The following is a 19,212-nucleotide window of genomic DNA, read 5'->3' as shown; positions in this document are numbered from 1 at the left end:
ATGTACCAAGACAATTTGTATAGAATTTTCTATATGTGTCAGTTCTAGATTTTGCTAAAAACATTCTTGGTATAGAATGTAGAAAGCAACTTGATCCAAATACAGAAGCCTATGTATTTCTTCTTATAAACTCCTGACTTACTCCTTACTAAATGAAACAAATTCATCTTCAAGAGTTAAGCATCATTGTCATTACTATCATTTATTTTATGTTCATGAAAGTACATATGCACTATTAGATAATTGCCAACTTTTTTAGTTGACTAGGTGTGTATATTAAGCTGCTACACAGTTAATAATACGTTTACATAAAGCAAATTCTAACTAGTATTGAACCATTGACCATGAAAATGAAGCACTAACCCTTCCCTTATGAAACTGATAATCTTTGAATTTAGCTTGCATGTGTTTGTATATTACACTAATCCATAGCTGTCTTTGTACCCCTCTTTCTGTTTCTCTCTCTCTCTCTCTCTCTCTCTCTCTCTCTCTCTCTCTCTCTCTCTCTCTCTCTCTCTCTCTCTCTCTCTCTCTCTCTCTCTCTCTCATATACACACACATATGCAATAATTAAACTTATCTGCATGTTTTAATAATGAGTGAGAGAACTCTGAAATAAATAAAACACCAATAAATAATGATAAATATTCAAACAGCTTTCAAACTTTATTTCACCCATTCTTTTATGTGTCTGAGATTTATATGTACCTTCCCTTCTTTCTGTTTATCTGGTAATAAACTCTCTTACTTTAGTGGTAAGACTTGCATCTAGTTAAAAAAATCTATTCCTGTAACAAGTTGTAAATATTCAACTTTGCAAAAATGGTTTCATTTGCATTGATATTGAAGAAGGTTTATAAAGGAGGATAAAAAGTTTAATGATTTTACTTTGCTTTTATGAATCATTTAAGGAAATGAAACAGATCTTAGCTGAGGTGAATTTTTATTTGGAGAATTGTGATAAGTTAATGTAATTTGAGTTAAATATGAATTGCTCAAGGCTTAGTAATTCTATTCCAAGAGAAAGGGTGTTCTGTGTGAATAGGAATGGATTGTAAGTTTATGAAATTTGTATTTAGATCTGCTGCTGTAATTTGATAACAATGAATATAGAAGTGTAATTTGTCTCAGTTGTGTCTTCAACATATTATATACATAATGGTTTATTCTCAGATGAGGCAATCTTCTTAATATTTTTAAGAGGCTATCCAAATAAAAAAGTTTGAAGATCAGTTAATGATGTAATAATCATTAAGCAATCACAATGTTTATGTAATTGGAAATAAGAAGTATAACTACTAAATTAAAGGGTTTCTACTATAGATGTAAGGCCTCAGAGATAATTCATTGAGATGGTTTGTAGAGAATCCTGATTCCATGATAAGCAAAACTGCAGGATAACATTTAAAACAATGGTTTTATTTCTATTCTCTAACAGTCAATAAATTAATGTAGCTGCTATGAGCTTTACTCTTCTCTATAACTTGTACATATGAAATGCGGCTTTGATTTCAACATAAGATTATGCACACAGGAGAAATTAACATTACAACTAAACTTAGTGGCGCAACAGTTACAAATGAACTGTCCAATAAACATAAAAGATTGGATGCCACCAAAATAGTGACTGCTACATTCTACAAGTTGTTTTACACACACACACATAAATCTATGAAAAACAACCATGTTTGTATGTGCAAGATGCAAATGGGCTTTGGTGTAGTAATTTATGGCAATAAGACAACAGAAGTAGGGTCCAACATTAGATCCATAGAGCAGTTACTGAGGAAATTAGTTTACTTTAGTTGAGGAATCCAAGAAGTGGCTTATGGCTAGTAATATGAGTTAGCTTGCAATGATACTGATATATGTAAAACTTCTTAGCTTGATAAGTGATACACAGTTGTTCTCTTTCAATCTGAGCATAGTTTCATTCAGTCTCAGAAATGTTTGGGAAGTAATAACAGGGTTTTCAGAAGCATCAGGCAATAACAAAACCTCCAATTCTGTAGAATGAAAACAGCAGAGGCTTATTTGGATCATAATGTACCAAAAATTCAGAGGAACAGTGTACCTGCTTTACTTTATCATATACAGTTTGTACCATATGTCCACGGTACATATTTTCTCGAAGCTCTCTGTAAAAACTCTTATTTGGTTGGTGCCTGTGTTAATAGTCAAGCATCCCTAAGAATGATTTGATCTCATTAATATATTCTGGTTTAGGTTCATTTATGACTTGACTGGTGCTAATTTCTCTGGTTCTGGAAACATACTGTCTTTGTTTATTTTGGAATCTAAATAATCTTCCTCTGGAATCATAAAGCTTCATTTCTGTTTTTTTGACTTCAGACCATAGTTAGATAGTACATGCAGAACCTTTTCAACATGCTCATCATTCTTCCCTTCCACTATTGTCATCTCAAACACAAACAATATATAACTTGAACTTTTTTCCATTTTGCACTGGAACATACTTAACCCAAAACTGGATGCTTGCACATACATAAAAAAAAAGGTTCTCGATGCATATTCAGCATTAGTAATTGAGGATCTTTGCCCAGAAGCAACTGTTGAGAAGTATGGCTATGATCAAGCTTTGGAAACCTTTCACCCATCACAAGTGGCTGATTTACTGAGTTTGCTTATAGTCCTCATAAGTTCTTATTGTTCTACCCTTTACAACTGATACTATTAGAAACGCCCATTTTGAATAATGCATGGGCTGATTATATATCTTCGTACTCCAATTTATTATGCTCAACTTCATTCCCTTCAAAGACATATGCTTCAAAAAACTTTGGTGCAGTTTCAGTGACTTTGATGTGAACTTTGGTATCTCTGAATGTAGTAATATTCTCACTGAAAACATCACCACACTTTTCATGTAGAACAAAAAGTTGGTATTGCATAGCTATATATGCATTGCTCATGTACAGGATGCTGAACAGTTTCTCCTAATTAAGACAGTGATGTTGCAGTTATTAAAAACAGACGTTAGTTACCCAAGGGTGTCTTATAAGGTTTAAATCTTTTTTTTCCCCTTCATATATAATGGATATTTTAGTGATCCCCAGTTTAGTAACTGTGTCATTAGTGTGTGAGTTTAGCAATAATTGTCAGAATATGAAGTGTTTTGGTGAGCAGTTTCACTAATGACTAGCAAGAGATATTCCATTAAATTCAATGATACAAACATTAAATACATTGAATACAGACCTCTGTCCCGTATCATTATGTTAAACTATAATAGTAAGTTATTATCATTTAATTCAATTATTTTAAACACTTTATAAATCTTTATTATATGTTTTCCCATTTTATTGTTATATAATATTGTTAGCAGGAGAATGAAATTACATACAGAAGCCATTTTGACAAGATATTCATCAGGATGAACAACAATAGCTTGTGAAGACTGACAGAGATACGACTGCTTAAAAGAATACCAAGCATTGCATAAATAATGGCATCTTATTTAGTTGTAAAGCCAATAATTTTGAGGAGTTGGGGCTAGTGAATTACTGGTACATCATTTAACAACCCAGGAAGCATGAAAGGCAAGAGTTGATCTTCATTGGATTTGAACTCAGAATTAAAGAGCCAGAAGAAATACCTCTAGTCACTTTTCTTCTGATACTCTAGTCTGCCAGTTGACCTGAAAATTTGCTAAAGCAGGATTAATGTGGAAAATAGAGGTAGTTTTATCTTCATTTACTTGCAAACTACTCCATTTACTCTATTCTACACAAGTCAATTTTGTTTTATACTTTCAGTTATGTCTTCTCTAATATTAGTTCTGACAAACTTAATTCTCAATTCTGTTCAATTGTTTCAAATAAATTTATTTAGATTATTGGCATTGGAGTGATTTCTGTTCACAAACTAATGTTTGAATAACCACAGAAACAACAACATTGTTTGGAGAGGATTGATTTTGTTTGTTAATCATTTATGGTGCATACACACACACACACACACACACACACATTGTAGTTTTCCAGCTGTATGTGCTCAGTTATTATGGAGAGAATATTTTATTTCTACAAATATTAGCTTCATTCAGGTCAACAAATATAAATTGATACTGACCCTGAATGAAACTAAATTCCTCCCTATTATCTAATCTCTTTTACTTCATCCATTTTATCCTTTGTTGCGGGCTTTTGAATTCTTTCCACTATATTGTGGGTTTGTTTGCCATTGTTAAAACTAGCATTGCAGTCCATTGATGGCAAACAACAGTCAGAATGTCATTTCACTCAGAAATTAAAGCAACTGCAGTCTGACATGTAGTTTAATGGAGTTCTGTTTCTTGCACAGTTATAGCTATTGTCATTTTACTTCTACCAAGATGAATGAATGCTTTTGTTTATTTAGAATATAGCTGATTAAGTGTGATGTGTTTGTATCTCTTTCTTTACATGTCATCTATTTATTAATAATGTGTGTCAGTATTGGAATTAATTAAAGAATATTCATTTCTTCATGGTTATTTACAATATTAAATGTTCTTCCTCTATGCTTTAGCAAGATTTCTATAAATTTCTTTAATGTCGACATTATTTTAAGAATCATATTGGAGTCACCTCTTGTACTATCTGGTGATTGATTATCAACCCCAGAGAAGCAAAAATTAAAGTAACTTTGAGATTTGAAAACTATATGTAGAGGGATAAAACTAGTTCAATACTCTACAATTTCTGCAAGTAATTCTAAGAATAAGAAAGTTATAGGGAGATTTAACTACCATTAATATATGACTAGGACATATTTTGTAAACTCCAGAAATACTAAACAAATTGTCAAAAAGAGGGGAAAGAATCCTTTCAAGTATGTAGCTGCTACTATTTTATGGACTCTGATATAGTTGAGTTCAGCAGGATTTAAACAAAGAACCGAGAGAAATATATCAAAATACTGTAATGTTTTCAGTCTGTCTCAGCTACCTACAACACACGCACATACATCTTTGTCCTACATCAACTTTGATGTTTGATATTCTTAGGTCAGCTTGACTGCTTTTTCTTAAGTATTCATTTGCCTGTGATGGAAGAACTTGTTGAGGATAAGACCCAGCTGTAGAGTGCACCACAAGAATGTAATGGAAGGGAGACATTTAAGGTTGATCACCTATTAGTGCAATCAAAGAAGTTCTTACATTGAGCAGCTGTGTGTACATGGTAGTGAAATAAGTGGAGTGAGAAAGTTTAAGAGATCTCTCCTATATGCAGTGTAGAGCATGGTGCACAAGAAGCAAAAATAGAAATGACAGGAGTTCTACTTACAGAACCAGCTTGGTTAGAGAGTGAAGACTACAATATATGTTGATCATCCTTGTGCAAGGTATCCAAGGAAAATAGTTAAATCCATCACACTGCTGATAGGTCATTTCACATAACTATTGATTTGATAAAAAAAAAATAGTTGTTTAGCATCTGGTCAACTCTCATTATGCAGACCTATGAGGTATTATTCTAGCTTTCACTTTGCCATCATCATTGTCCAGTGTATCATTTTTTTATATTCATTTAAGATGTAGAGGGGAATTATTTAAAGGAGATTTGGCTGCTATTTCTAGCAACCAAGTCTCCTTTGAATGGGGTCACAAAGATCAGGTATGGGCCACCTTTTTTCACAAAGCAAGTCACATGAGACATGGCTCATCATCAGGCAAGTCACACTACTAATAAAATTTCAAGGTAATTTTTTCATTCGATGTGCCATTCAGAGAGTCCTACATGCTGCAGTTTGCCCATGACTAACATAGAGCCATTTTTGTTAACTCATATTATAAATGACATAATGTTTGCTGCTTAGGTGACATGGTAAGTTCTGTAGTGAAAATAATGATTGCATAGAGGAAGGGTTTGAAGGAGATCATAGTAAACAGCTAACCTCGTTGACAAGAGGTTTCTCTTCCTATACATGGGCCAATCAAGTTATAGCTAAATATTTTGTCGGTTAGATTGATGTAAAAAGAAGAAATATCTATTAGATATTCTTGGTTGATTCTTTTATCAGAGAATGGAGTCTACCAAGAAGTTGGCCAAGTTGGGTATCAATCAACTTCAAAGATGAGATGGTGTAGGATTGAAATGCATTGAAAAATTTCTTTCCAACTAATGTTATCATCAAAAAGTAGATATCAAAAGTAGTTTTTAAATTTTTTTATTCTCTCTTCCACCCCCAAGAGGGAATGGCATAACAGAAAAGAATTCTACTATCTAGGCCATTATAAATTTACTTCATGTTGTAGGTAGCTTTCATTGCATTTTCTTCACAATTTCACTTATGCTTTCAATTCTAATAGAGAAATCCCCTAGAAATAACATTGAAGGAATTGCCTTCCATACACTATAACATTAAAACTATTGATTTCATTTGATTATTGTTTTAATCTTTTTTTAACTTTTTGTTTTCAACTTCCTTTTTTCTTTGTTGAATTTTTCTAAAGCAGTTTTTTTTTATTATCTTTAGTTTGGAGGCTCATTTCCTTTCAAGATAATTTTTATTTATTTTGTTATTATTTTTTTTTATTTGTTTCTTTTGTATTGAAATAAACTTGATTTACTATCTATTTCTGCTATCCCATGAGTATTGTGTGAAGACTACAGTCATTTCCAGCTTATTTGAAAAATGAGTCATGAGATTGTATGCCAGATTAACTTCTGGCTAGTTCCGAAGAATTGCCAACTTAAAGCAAACTAATTAGATCATGTCTTGTTGCATTGATTAGAAATTCTCTCTTTTACAGTTCTGTAAAAATTCAGTATATTGCTACATGAATTCTTCTCTAAACATGTTGCCATTCTAAATTCTCTTTCCAGAACAGTTAGCATGACATTATTACATCTTTTTATTTTCATATTTTCTTTTCTTTTTCTTCTCACAGGATTATTCATGAAGGTGGTTTTACAAGTGAAGATAACAAACAATATAAACCTGTTGTCTACAGTAACACGATACAGTCCCTAGTAGCTATTATCCGAGCTATGGGAACACTTGATATTCCTTTTGGAGATAATGAAAGAGAGGTAGGTAGAAAAACAGCATACATTTTCTCCTTATTGATGTATACATTTGTATAATTTTCACTTTCTATTTTAATAACCTTGCTCACTATATTTACATGTGTGTACGTGTGTGTGCATGCATGTGTGTGTGTGTGAGTGTGAAAGAGAGGAGGGGATTCACTTATAGTGAGAAACTTGGATTAGCAAGAAAATAATGTTAAATGTTCATGTATATATTAAATATGTTTAAGACAGTCAAAAAGCATCATAGTTATGACTTGTAAGTCCTAAAATATAACTTAAAGGCCAAAGAGCCTTACACATCATTTTGTTTTTGGTTGATTGCAGTTTGGTGACTTCTCTCACTTGCTCCTTGTGAGAAGAAATTTCTATTAAATCTAATGACCTTTTTTTTTCTCCTTAGAGTTATAATTTCAATCATTTAGAAATTATTTTCAGTTCACAACCAAGTATGGTAGCATGTACCTAACTATAATGTTCTTTGTGCAAAAACACACTTCAAGAATTTTCCAATGTCATTTTAATATACCTAATCACTAAATGTTCTTCACAAAAAGTAACAGGCTACTTCTTGTTGGCATTTAGTGATCTTGACAGACATCATGTGGGCTGCATTGCACTGAGGAGGTCAAATAAAACTGAAACATGTTTATAGTTGCCAACATGGCTGTCATCTCAGATTCATTTCCCCCATCCCTGCATATCTATCTGATTTTGTGTAATTTTAGGCTTCTTTTGTTTGCCCTTTTCAGAATAAATTTTTGTTATTATTTATGAGATTTTTTTTTTCTCATTAGGATTTTAATTTCACGCAGACATGCATATTTGTTCTTAATATATTCTGGCAAATTCAAACATGAATATGCTAATCACTGTAGTGTTTCATCACAGGAGAACAGCTTCTCCTTTACAATGAATATGTATTCATAACACAGTCAATTCATTAATACAAGAGATTCTGGGACAGCCGTTTTTTCAACATCATTGTATCACATCAAGCAGAAGCACTCCTAGACTAATGGATCTAACAAGAATCAATGTCCTTGTTTATACTTTCAACAAACAAACTGTTCCTTGATCCTGCTCATATCTGCCATTTTCAAATCTGTTGAAACATATTAGGAATAAATATACAAGTCATCATCTTGATTCTTGTTGTTCAACATGCATATGATTTCAATTTCAATTAATCAAAAATTATTTTCTGCTCATGGTCTCAAGAGTAGCAACTCGCACTTAACTATATGTCTTTCTACATTTTCCAATGTCTTTAAAAGGCCTAAATTTGATATCTTGTCATTAAAATAAATTAAATAATTTAGATATATTTACAGTATATTGCTCAAATTTATTGATGTCATTTGTTCTTAACTTAGCTATAATAGTTGATGGTCTCAAAAATCTTTCAGTCATTTCACGTTCTTTTGAAGTCTATATTTTTGGATATTTTCTTTTAGTTGGTATTCCAACTCTCACCTGTTTCCAAGTAAGGTAATATTTCCTCATCATGATGACACTCATTTACAATTATCATGCAAAGTCAAGGCAAGGATATAGTAACACACACACACAAACACACACACACATGCACACACATGCATACATACACACATGCACACACATGCATACATACATATACATATATATGAGGAGGTTTTCCAGTTTCCGGACAAGGTTTTTTGTTGGACCATGGCTATTGTAGAAGACATTTGCCCAAGATGTTATTTAGTGGGACTGAACCTGGAACTATGTGGCTAGGAAGTAAACTTCTTACCACACAGCGATGCCTGTGCCTTTATTTACACACACATTGACATAACTTGGAAATAAAGCACTCAGTTGTAAGATAATTAGTTGAATTTGAACCATAGTAATTTTGCATAAATATTTCAAATATATTGTTTTTTATTATGTGTAACAGAGATACATTTTTCTACTTCTTAAAATCTGGCTTGCATTTCAATGTATAAAACTGTAAAAATCATGCTAAAACTAACCTCACTTGTACTGGTGTCATGTGAAAGCACTGAGTCCACTCTGCAGAATGGTTGGTGTTAGGAAGGACATCCAGCTGTAAAAACCCTGCCAAAACAGAGTAGCATAGGGTTGTTTTTCTACCTGGCCAGCTCCTGTGAACCATCCTACCCATGCATGCATGGAAGATGGACATTAAATAATGAAAATTATGAAAGCCTTTAATGCCAAATTATTGAAGCTGTTCTATAGTTGGACATTACATAGTTCTTTCCAATTGGAGGAATTTTTCTGAGATTACATTTATTTCTTAGAATATGCTCTAATAGAATGAGGTTTTATAGAGATAGTTCTTTTTACTTAAAATTTTATTCACATTTCAGTAACCCATACACATCCATATAAGACACATATATATATAACCAAAACTATACTTTCGGTTTTCTGTCTTCAAAATTTGCTTTCATTTCAAATGCACACTAAAATAGTGTTCATTCATAAAATGCTATATGCTTATATGTGCCTATGTATTTTTATTGCTTGTCTATGTGTTTGAAATGCAACATTTACCATAGTTTGTATTAATTTGAAATAAGATTTTTAATATTTCATTTGACTCATACTTTCTAACATTTGGAAGACCATGCTCAACCATGTACACATGCGTATGTGTGTGCACACACACACAATTTTAGTACAGCTAATGGAAAATACCTTTTTAAAATATCCAATGTATATGAAAAATATATTGGCTTATTTTGTCAAATATAGATACAAACGTTTTTCCTATATTATGCAAAATAAATTTTTAGAACCATTAATTTAAATTATATATGTACTTGAATTTCAACAGTGTTTATGTTTATGTTTTTTTCTAGAGAGGATAAGATACATTAGTTTTAATGTTTGCGAGTTAGAGAAAAATATGAGAAAATTTTGCAGTGATTAAATGTGTGTATGAGTTGTGTATATTGTAATGATGTGCCTGAGTAGATTGGCAGCTTTGTTACATGATAAGGTTGGTTAATAAGAGATATGTAGAACTTTAGTAATTCAAAAATTTAGATATATGATCATTATTAGCACTCTTAACCAGCCACATATGGTATTAAGGATAGGAAAAACTTATAAACCCAAGTTTTAGTGGTCTGTGTAGATGCTGTAATGAAATAAAACTGATTTTTAATCCATAACAAAAGCGTAACACAAAAATACAACTCATTTCTAACTTCAGATAACTAACCCTTACCTTTTCTCCTTGGTATAAATTTATCCTTTAGCTCAGTGGTTCCCAACCTTTTCACTACCAAGGACCCCTTTTATTTAAATGAGTTTTCCCACAGACCCCTTTTAATATGCTTATACTGATGTATGTGTGTGTGTGTGTGTATATATATATATATATATATATATATATATATATATATATATATATATATATATATATATATGAAATTTTGAATTTAGTTCATGGACCACAGGTTAGGAACCACTGCTTTAGCTTATGATTGCTGTAAACTCATTTGCCAATTATCATTTCATTACTTTCACAATTAGTAGTTCATTTTAGTCTAATAAATACTTTATATAATCTATGAAAACAACTATACATTACATCCCTATATTTATAAATATTACTAGTTTTCTTTTCATTTTTTAATCTCAATTAGTGTTTGATATCTTAGTCATTAACATAATCATCATCATCATCATCATTACATGATTTAGAATAGAAAGTCATACTGCAGTTTTTGTTACTTCTAATAAGCATGCCAGAGAGGGTTAATAGAGCCTGCAAGGTATGTCCACTCTAGACCAACATAGAAAAACAAGTATTAAAACAAAAAAGGAGATGGCAGAGAGCATCACTAACGAAATCCTCCTATCTCTGATTTTTATTAGCACTTCTGTTATTAATTATAAATATTGAGCAATAGCTACAAGAGATCTGTAGATTTTATTTTCTGAATCATTTTCTCCACTACTCTTTATTATCTTAACTGTTTCTCTTCAAAGAACATCTAGCTCCTTGAGGTTGGTCTGTGTTCAGCAATAGTCACAAAATGTGCCAAGAGCTTGAATTTACTGCTGTTATCTTCACTGTGTCCTCTTCTATACTATATCACTTCAATTCACCCAAGGCATTCAATCATCTGAGAATATTATTTGCATTAAATTAGCCTCTTAACCAGTGGAAGGTCTTTCTCATTTGTCTCATTTGTTTATAAGTAAAGAAGGATCTAACTAGATACAAAGTTATATTTAGTCATGCTGTTTCACTTTGCCATGAATTTGAGTAAATGGCAAAAGTTGATTGACCATTATTGAACGCATAACATCTCTTATGTCATGTGCTAACTACTTTTTATGGAAATAGAAGAGGATGTTTTAGAAAAAAAATCATGAACCCAGAACTAAATACTAAAGGGAACTTTAAAACCTAGAAGATTGTTTCTATTAAAATCCTTGTTGGACTTTACATTGTCTTTCATCCTACTGAGTCTCTGATAATGGTTTCGCACCAGTATCCAATTACATTCAACTGGGTGTCTATTTATTATGATGTAAGTTATCATTAATTGCTCAATTAACATCCAAAGCTACTTCATATAGCTTTCATATTATTGACATTATGAACAAATTTAATAAAATAAAGTGGTTTTGACCTGCAATGCTTAGTGTCACCTATAAATAATTTTCAGTTAAACTGCATTAGCTTTGCCCCTGTTTCTTCAACATTGTCATGGGTTAAATGTTTGTTGGACTTCATGTCCACAATATTTAACTGAGAGGGATAAAATGAGAATATTTAACTGAGTAAATTGAAGGTATGAGCTATAGGGAATAGAGTAGATAGATTATCTAATCAACTGAACATGCTTCAATGAAATATTGTATTGCATCAGGGGTGTCAGATATTTTCCAGTAGCTTCATATCAGGATTTTCAGGTGTTGTTTAGCCCTAGGTCAACCTGATTTAAGCAAACACATGAAGAAAATGAATCTAGTTATGGCTTTCGTATGTTTTAGAACCATGTAGGGTAGCATCATTCAATGTATTCTTTCCTTAAGACAGTAGGAAGTGCTTGTGAGATGTTTGGCTGCTATTACTAACATGTCATGCAACTATGTAGAGGCTTTTGTTGACTTCCAACGTAGAGCCTCTCTCATTTTATATTGTATAATTTTTCAACATTAATTTTGAGGGTGGTAGATTGGTAGAATATTAGAACACTGGGAAAAATAGCTTTGTATTTTGTTTGGAGTTCAAATTCTACCAAAATTATCTTTACCTTTCATCATTCTGAGGTCCATAAAATTAAAGTACTATATAATAAACTATAACTTTCTGTGCCTATATTAGAGAGAATTTTTTAAAGTCATAGTGTATGCAGTATTGTTGATTTACTGGGTAGGAGGCAGAGATATTTGTCTTACAGCTCGTTTGCTGTTGTTTGTGTTAGTTATAATGGTATTATTTTTAGTGTTGTTTTTGTTTATTGTGAAATTTTTGCGGTATTGAGAGGTAGTTGTATAAGTGGTGTTCTTGCAGGTATGTACATCTCCCTAGTTGGAAGATTAAGGTATATCTATTGGATATTACTTATATGAATTGGTATATTTAACTCATGGTCATACAATTTTCTGAAACCAATTTTGATCTTTGCTTGTACCATGTTTTTTCTATTGTATCCTCAAACCAGAAATCCAACCCAAATACTTGCAGCAGTGTTTACTGTACTAAAGGCACCTAAGTTGCCAAGTGGTGGTGTTAAACCAAGCAATGGCTGGATTTTAATTCAGAATGTAAAGAATCAGAACAAATACCACAAGCCACTTGGTCCCAACATTCTTTCAGTTTTTGTCTCTGATTTATATTTGCTGTCTTCTTTAAAGATGGAAAACATTTGGTGTGGGACATTCTTATGTTTTGTAGCAATTTATGTAGTTTCTTTTGATACTTTCCTAGATATTTTGTATTCTTAGAATTGCTACTTTATAACTAGTGTAGTACCCAACAAAAGTGATGGGGTTTATTTAGATATAGAGCACATTATTCAAATATATATTTAGGATAAACTGTTCCTCATTAAATATACAATGTCCTTCCTTGATAGCATGGGACTTAATGAGAGAACATCATAACAGTAAATAATAAATGGCAGAGTAATATAGAGAATGGTTCATCATAGATAATATACAGTCATTGGAAAAATGACTTAAACGAGCAATTACTACTTTACTGTATGTATTTGTAGATATATTTAGTGTGTGTGTGTGTGCATGTGTGTGTGTACAAGCATGTTTTAGCAGGAAATTTTTTTTAGTCCACCTGTAGCTTATTATTTTGATTTCTAATGGTCTATCAATTTCTATGTTTTAAACATCAAAGTTTCTGAATCTCCAAAATAAATTTTTATCAATTAAAAATGCTTTTTATTTCTAATCAGAAACTGATTTTAGGATTAGAGGATTTACAGTTGCTGAACTTTTTTTTTTTTTTTAATAAACATTTTTTATTTGCATTTGAAATGCATAAATATATTTTATTTGCATTTGTAATTACATTTTCATCCTTAATAAATTTAAACTGAGACAGCAGTAGTTTCAATTTTCAAAAGCCGAAGTAACTAATGCTTTCAAATGAAAATAAAATATATTTATACACTTCAACTGCAAGCAAAATATATTTATGTATAAAAAAAAAATGATACTACAGTTGTAAATTCTGTAGCTCTAATGAATTTCTGATATTAAAAAAAAAAAGAGGTTTCTTTTAAATCAAAATAAAAAAAATTTTCTTCAAGATTGGTTCTAAAAAAAGATTGCATAATAAAAAGAAAGTGGGTGTTAAAAGAATTCCATGCTTGTCCCTCAGAATGAAGGGCTGATTGTCTAATGTTTATGTCTGAAATGCAAAGTTGTATAACTGCAAGATATGGGCCTTCAATAGAGAGGATTTGTAATGAGTTGAAAGAAATGAAGCAAGTGTGCCTTGCTAATGTATAGTGTTAGTGTACATGAACAACAGTATGTGAACAGAATCAGATGTTGTCTGTCAGAAAAGGCTACACTTGTACAGACGTGATGTATGGGGGATGATAGCTGCTTAAGGAAGTGGTGAATACTTGAAGTGAATTGAACCTGCGGAAGAAGACTGAGGAAGATATAGGACAAAGTGATGAAGACTGATCTCAAGATATTGCATGTCGTAAAGGAGATAACAAAGAACTGTGGTGATTGGTGCATGATGCTGTAGAAAACCTGAACACCTTTGTAAGCATAATGAAAGATACAATAAAACCTGGATAGTGATATGGACTAGGATACATAATATGCACTTGAGCCTTTTGGTCATATTCTACCTGTTAAATCCCTGTCTACTGCCCTTTTTTTTGCCTATTCTGTATTCCCTTACCTCTTTACCACTCTCTCTCTCCTGTTCACCATGTCACTTGTACCGAGGCAAAACTTTTGCTTTGTCCATACTCAATCTTCCCTTTAGCTCTGTTTATACTCAGTCCTCAATACTGTTCTTTCTTTCCTAACACAGTGCCTAAGTAATGAGGAATTGCATAAAATTAATTAGGATTCAATACACTCCTTTCTATCTATCACTCTTTTACTATGACAATCTTGATTATCCATTAAATGCTCTCTCTCTCTCACTTACCAGCAAACATTTCTCTTCTGTTCTTTTAACTACCATTCCCTTTCCCCTCTCAGGTCACTCACTTTTGATACTATCACATTCTCTTACTTCCAGTTTTCGCTGCTGTCCCACAGTCTCTCTCTGTCTTCATTCTCCTTCTCTTCCCCCTCTCTTGCTAATAAAGACGTTTTGATTAATATCCCCCCCCTCTCTCTCTCTCCTTACCCTCTATTATTATTATTTACCTCATTATACTCTGTCATTACTATCTCTCCCATTTCTTCCTTTTCTACACAATCATCACAACCACTTTGTTTCGCTCTTTCTTAGTCACTCATGCATTTATTTTTCCACCTCATCCTAGTCCATCTGTCACAGTCATCCTCTGTTCATGCCACCCTTGCTCATCTTGCCTAGACTGACCAATGTTCAACAGTGACATACCAGGAGAAGCCCTTCTTTCCTTAAACTGAAGGAAATTTAGTTCTTTGAGTAGTCAGTGAGGGATTGATAAACATATTGAACTGCAGAAAGATGGAAAAATTAACGTGCAGATTGAGGAGATGCATTTCATCTATGTGAAAAACGCAAGCAATAGGCTATCAATCAGAACCACTTTTTACTGTCTATGACAGCTGTATTTACACTCCAAAGGGAGAATGAGCCCTTTCTAACCTCTAAAATAGAAGGTGCTCAAGTTGTGTTTTGGTTAAACCCAGGTGAGAGATTTTCACCTGTATGCAGACTGTCTGTATTTGTATTCATTTATAGTTATACATGTATGTATTTATTTACATTGTGTAATTTATGTTTATATTACCGGTTTTTAATATACTTCAATAAGTATATTATAAGCAGTTTGATCAATGAGTATCTGGACTGTTGCCATAGTAACGAAGCTAAAGCATGCAGTGTGAAGCCGCTTGGCAAAAATTGACCTTGAACTCTGCTGAGCATGGGCACTAAGTTTTAACGTTCTAGCTCACTTCTGCTGTTTATGGCAGTGCTTCGAAGTAACGTGTGTAGCATGTTGTCATGGGAATACCTGCTCAGAGGCCTATGCAAAGTTGCAGAAAGTGTATGGAGAGGAGTGTATGAGCTGCACACAAGTGTATGAGTGGTTCAGACGTTTTCAAGATGGCTGAAAAAATGTTGCTAGTGACAAATGTTCTGAGAGACCTGCAACCAGCAGAACTGAGAAAAACATTGCAGATGCTTGTGCAGCTGTGAGGGGAAATTGTCGAATCCCCATCTGTGAGTTATCAGAGGACATGCAGATTAGTTACAGTTCAGTTCTGTTCATTATCACTGAAGATTTGGGTATGAGCCGCATGTCTGCCAAGTTTGTGCTACAACTGTTTTCTGCTGACCAATAAGACACTGGAGTTTCAGTTGCACAAATCTCCTTGATTGTGTTGAAAACAATGAAGACTTTTTGAAAACTTTGCATAGGCCTCTGAGCAGGTATCACCAAGCTTTTGGCAAATTTGAATCAAATTTTCTGCTCAACTTTCTCTGTCATGGTCAATGCAACAAACATGCACTACACATGTTACTTCTAAGCACTATTATAAATAGCAGAAGTGAGCTAGAACATTAAAACTTAGTGTGCATGCACAGCAGAGTTCAAGGTCAATCTGTGCCAAGCGGCTTCACTCTACATGCTTTAGCTTCGTTACTATGGCAACAGTCTGGATACTTATTGATCAGACTGCATACTTATAATATCCTTTCCCTACACTTTTTATACAGCTATTCTATGCTTGTAGATCACTATATGTCTTTTGTAACCCCGCTTTGTGATATTTATGCTGTTCATGAACTGTTGGTAAACTGAAAAGATTATTTATAAAAAGCAATAAAATTGCCATAAAATCATTTCAGTGAATATCAATGCCAAGTTTGTGGTAAGATATATCTACACTGAATGTGGGCTTGTTCATATAATGAACCTCTAACTCATAGCCTTAGTTGACTTTTCAACAAGTGAATCAATGAAGATCATTACCAAATGATAATCTGAAAGAAAGATTAAAGTATTCATTGTTCTCACTGTAGCAGGCATGAATGAGAACCAGCTCAGCTTTCAGATCTATCTGTTTCTTCTGGGGGTTATAACTTAAAGATAATTTTTTAACAAGACCAAACATATACTTAGTTGTATATATATTTTTTAAAGTTAAAAGAAAATATACAGTGTGAACATTAAGAAACTCCCATGTCTGGGATGATACTTTTGCTTCACAGAAACATCAAAGCTCATTTTCAATAGAAAAACTTCTGGCTGATTGGCAAAGACTCAGTCATCAATACACTTCTGCCTCAAACCCACAAATGTGCTCTCTTCTTTCTGCCTACTTAATCACTACTACTACAACCTCTATTCCTCTGAACTAGGTAGTTGTAGACCTTCTCTATGCAAACCTAGCCAATACACTCATCTGACACATTCCCTCTCCTCCTTTCATCACTCTTCACCTAAGCTGCACACTAGCCTCTGTAGTTCATCCAAGAACTTTACTCTCCAGAGCCCATGTTTTTCTACAGACATTTGCTGAACATAAACCATATCAATCTTGCCAATCCTGGAGTGTTGTACAGAGATCATGAACACTATCCCATCTTCATACTAAGCCATTAGAATGGTGTGAGAAATCATGTTTTTATTCCTCCCTTGCATTTACTGTGCGTGTGTGTGTGTGTATATAAATAATTGCATAAGACTATTTATAAGCATATTTGCCGCTGAACATAATTTACTAAGCTTTGAAAGAGAATTGAAAGATTAAGAATTCAGGTGCAGGCATTCTGTGCGGTTAAGAAATTCACTTCATGCCTAGTTTTTCCCAGGTTCAGTCCCATTGCAAACCACTATGTGCAATCTTCTATTATAACTTTGGGTCAACTAATTCCTTGTGAGGGAAGCTGATAGACTTCATCATGTGTCTGTATTTATGTCTATCTTTAACAGCACTTGAAAAAAAATGATGTCTGTCTTTATGTCCCATAACTTAATGGTGCAATAAACAGAGGTTGCTAAAATAAGTACCACACTAATAGAAAATAAGTACTGGGGTAGATATGGTCAACTAAAACCCTTTAAGGTGATGCCTAATGGTCACAGTCCAATTACTGAAACAAGTGTAAAAGAGTAATTAAATACTTAGTCTTTATAAAATGAAAGCAACTTATGTTGTTAGAATTAAATTAGCTCTTGTTAAAATAGATTTCAAGTACACACAGTAAATGCAAGCATAGCAATATGGTTGAGGGCACATATATGGTTGTTATACTAGATTTGAATCTCATCTGGGTCTACTCATAGCTTCTGAGTAAAATCTGGTAGATGGAAAATATGCAGAATCCTATCTGATGTATGCTTTTATTTATATATATATATATATATATATATAATATCATCATCATCATCATCATCATTTAACGCCCATTGTCTATGCTGGCAAGGATTGAACAGTTTGACCAGGGCTGGCAAGCTGGAAGGCTGCACCAGACTCTAAGTAAAAGTTAGCCAAAGAGTACTGTAGTTGAAATAATCTGTGTGGTGGGAGAGAGTTCAAAATGAATCATTATTTACATTTTTTTTTCTATTAAAATTACTTCAGCTTCTGGTTTTAAGAACAAAGCCTCTACAAGTGTTAGATCACAATCTATAAAGATATTACTTGAAAAATTAAAGTATATTGTATTGCTAAAATTTACAGATGCAAGGTTTCTTTTGCCAGACCCAAGAATATTTCAGCCCCATTCAACTTTAAGTGTGACTCACATTAAGGAACTGTTCACATACTTGAACGCTACTGCTCTTAGCCACAGACCTCCTAAATCAGCAACTTCTTTTTTTATAATGCCCTGCTTTTTTTATTATTATTATTATTAATTTTTTGTCCATTGCTTGTATGTATAAAGGGTAAATGGCTCACAAATACTTTGTATTTAAAGAACTGCTAGAAAATATTTGAGGACCACAAAGACACTTCAGTGTCAGCCCTGTCCTAAACACAGAAAGAAATTATGGAGCTACTCATTTAGTTGGAACAGTGCTACTTATTACTCACCCAAACTAGCTAGACCCACATTAGAGAACTACTTACAGACCAAGGATCACACACACAATACTACTTTATAATATATATATATATATATAGGACAGTACTGATGTTATACAAGCAACTACTTAAACCTACATGGAACAGTGCTGATATTGCATTCATTGGCTCGATAATGTATTGTTTTATCTCTTTGCTCTTTTGCTACTACAATGGCTCTGCTCATCTAAATTACCAATTTGTGTACCACTTCTACCCAGATTTTGCTCAATGCATCTGCCTCTCTTCTTGCCATTACTTTTGTATATCACTCTTGAAATCCTGCATCATATATTTTTCCCAATCATTTCTCCTTACAGCTTGCTTTATCTAGCAGCCATATCTCATTCAACAATTCCTTGTTGTCTTTAAAATAGCTACCATCTTTCATACTCACAATAAACATTGATAAAATACTTAAGTTAATATGTTTAGTGCTTCT

At 32.9% G+C, this 19,212-nt stretch overlaps 1 protein-coding gene across 2 annotated transcripts in view; it reads left to right on the top strand.

The window, feature by feature from the left end:
• Positions 1-19,212, top strand: part of LOC106882189 (guanine nucleotide-binding protein G(o) subunit alpha) — a 128,307-nt gene that overhangs the window by 66,565 nt on the left and 42,530 nt on the right. For both annotated transcript variants that reach the window (XM_014932780.2, XM_014932788.2), the window contains exon 3: positions 6,896-7,037. In XM_014932780.2, the coding sequence (XP_014788266.1) occupies positions 6,896-7,037 (142 nt within the window). The remainder of the gene's footprint in view (positions 1-6,895; positions 7,038-19,212) is intronic.

This window comes from Octopus bimaculoides, chromosome 1 (genome assembly GCF_001194135.2).
Source record: "Octopus bimaculoides isolate UCB-OBI-ISO-001 chromosome 1, ASM119413v2, whole genome shotgun sequence".
NCBI lineage: Eukaryota > Metazoa > Mollusca > Cephalopoda > Octopoda > Octopodidae > Octopus > Octopus bimaculoides.
This window is presented reverse-complemented; position numbering and strand designations above follow the sequence as displayed.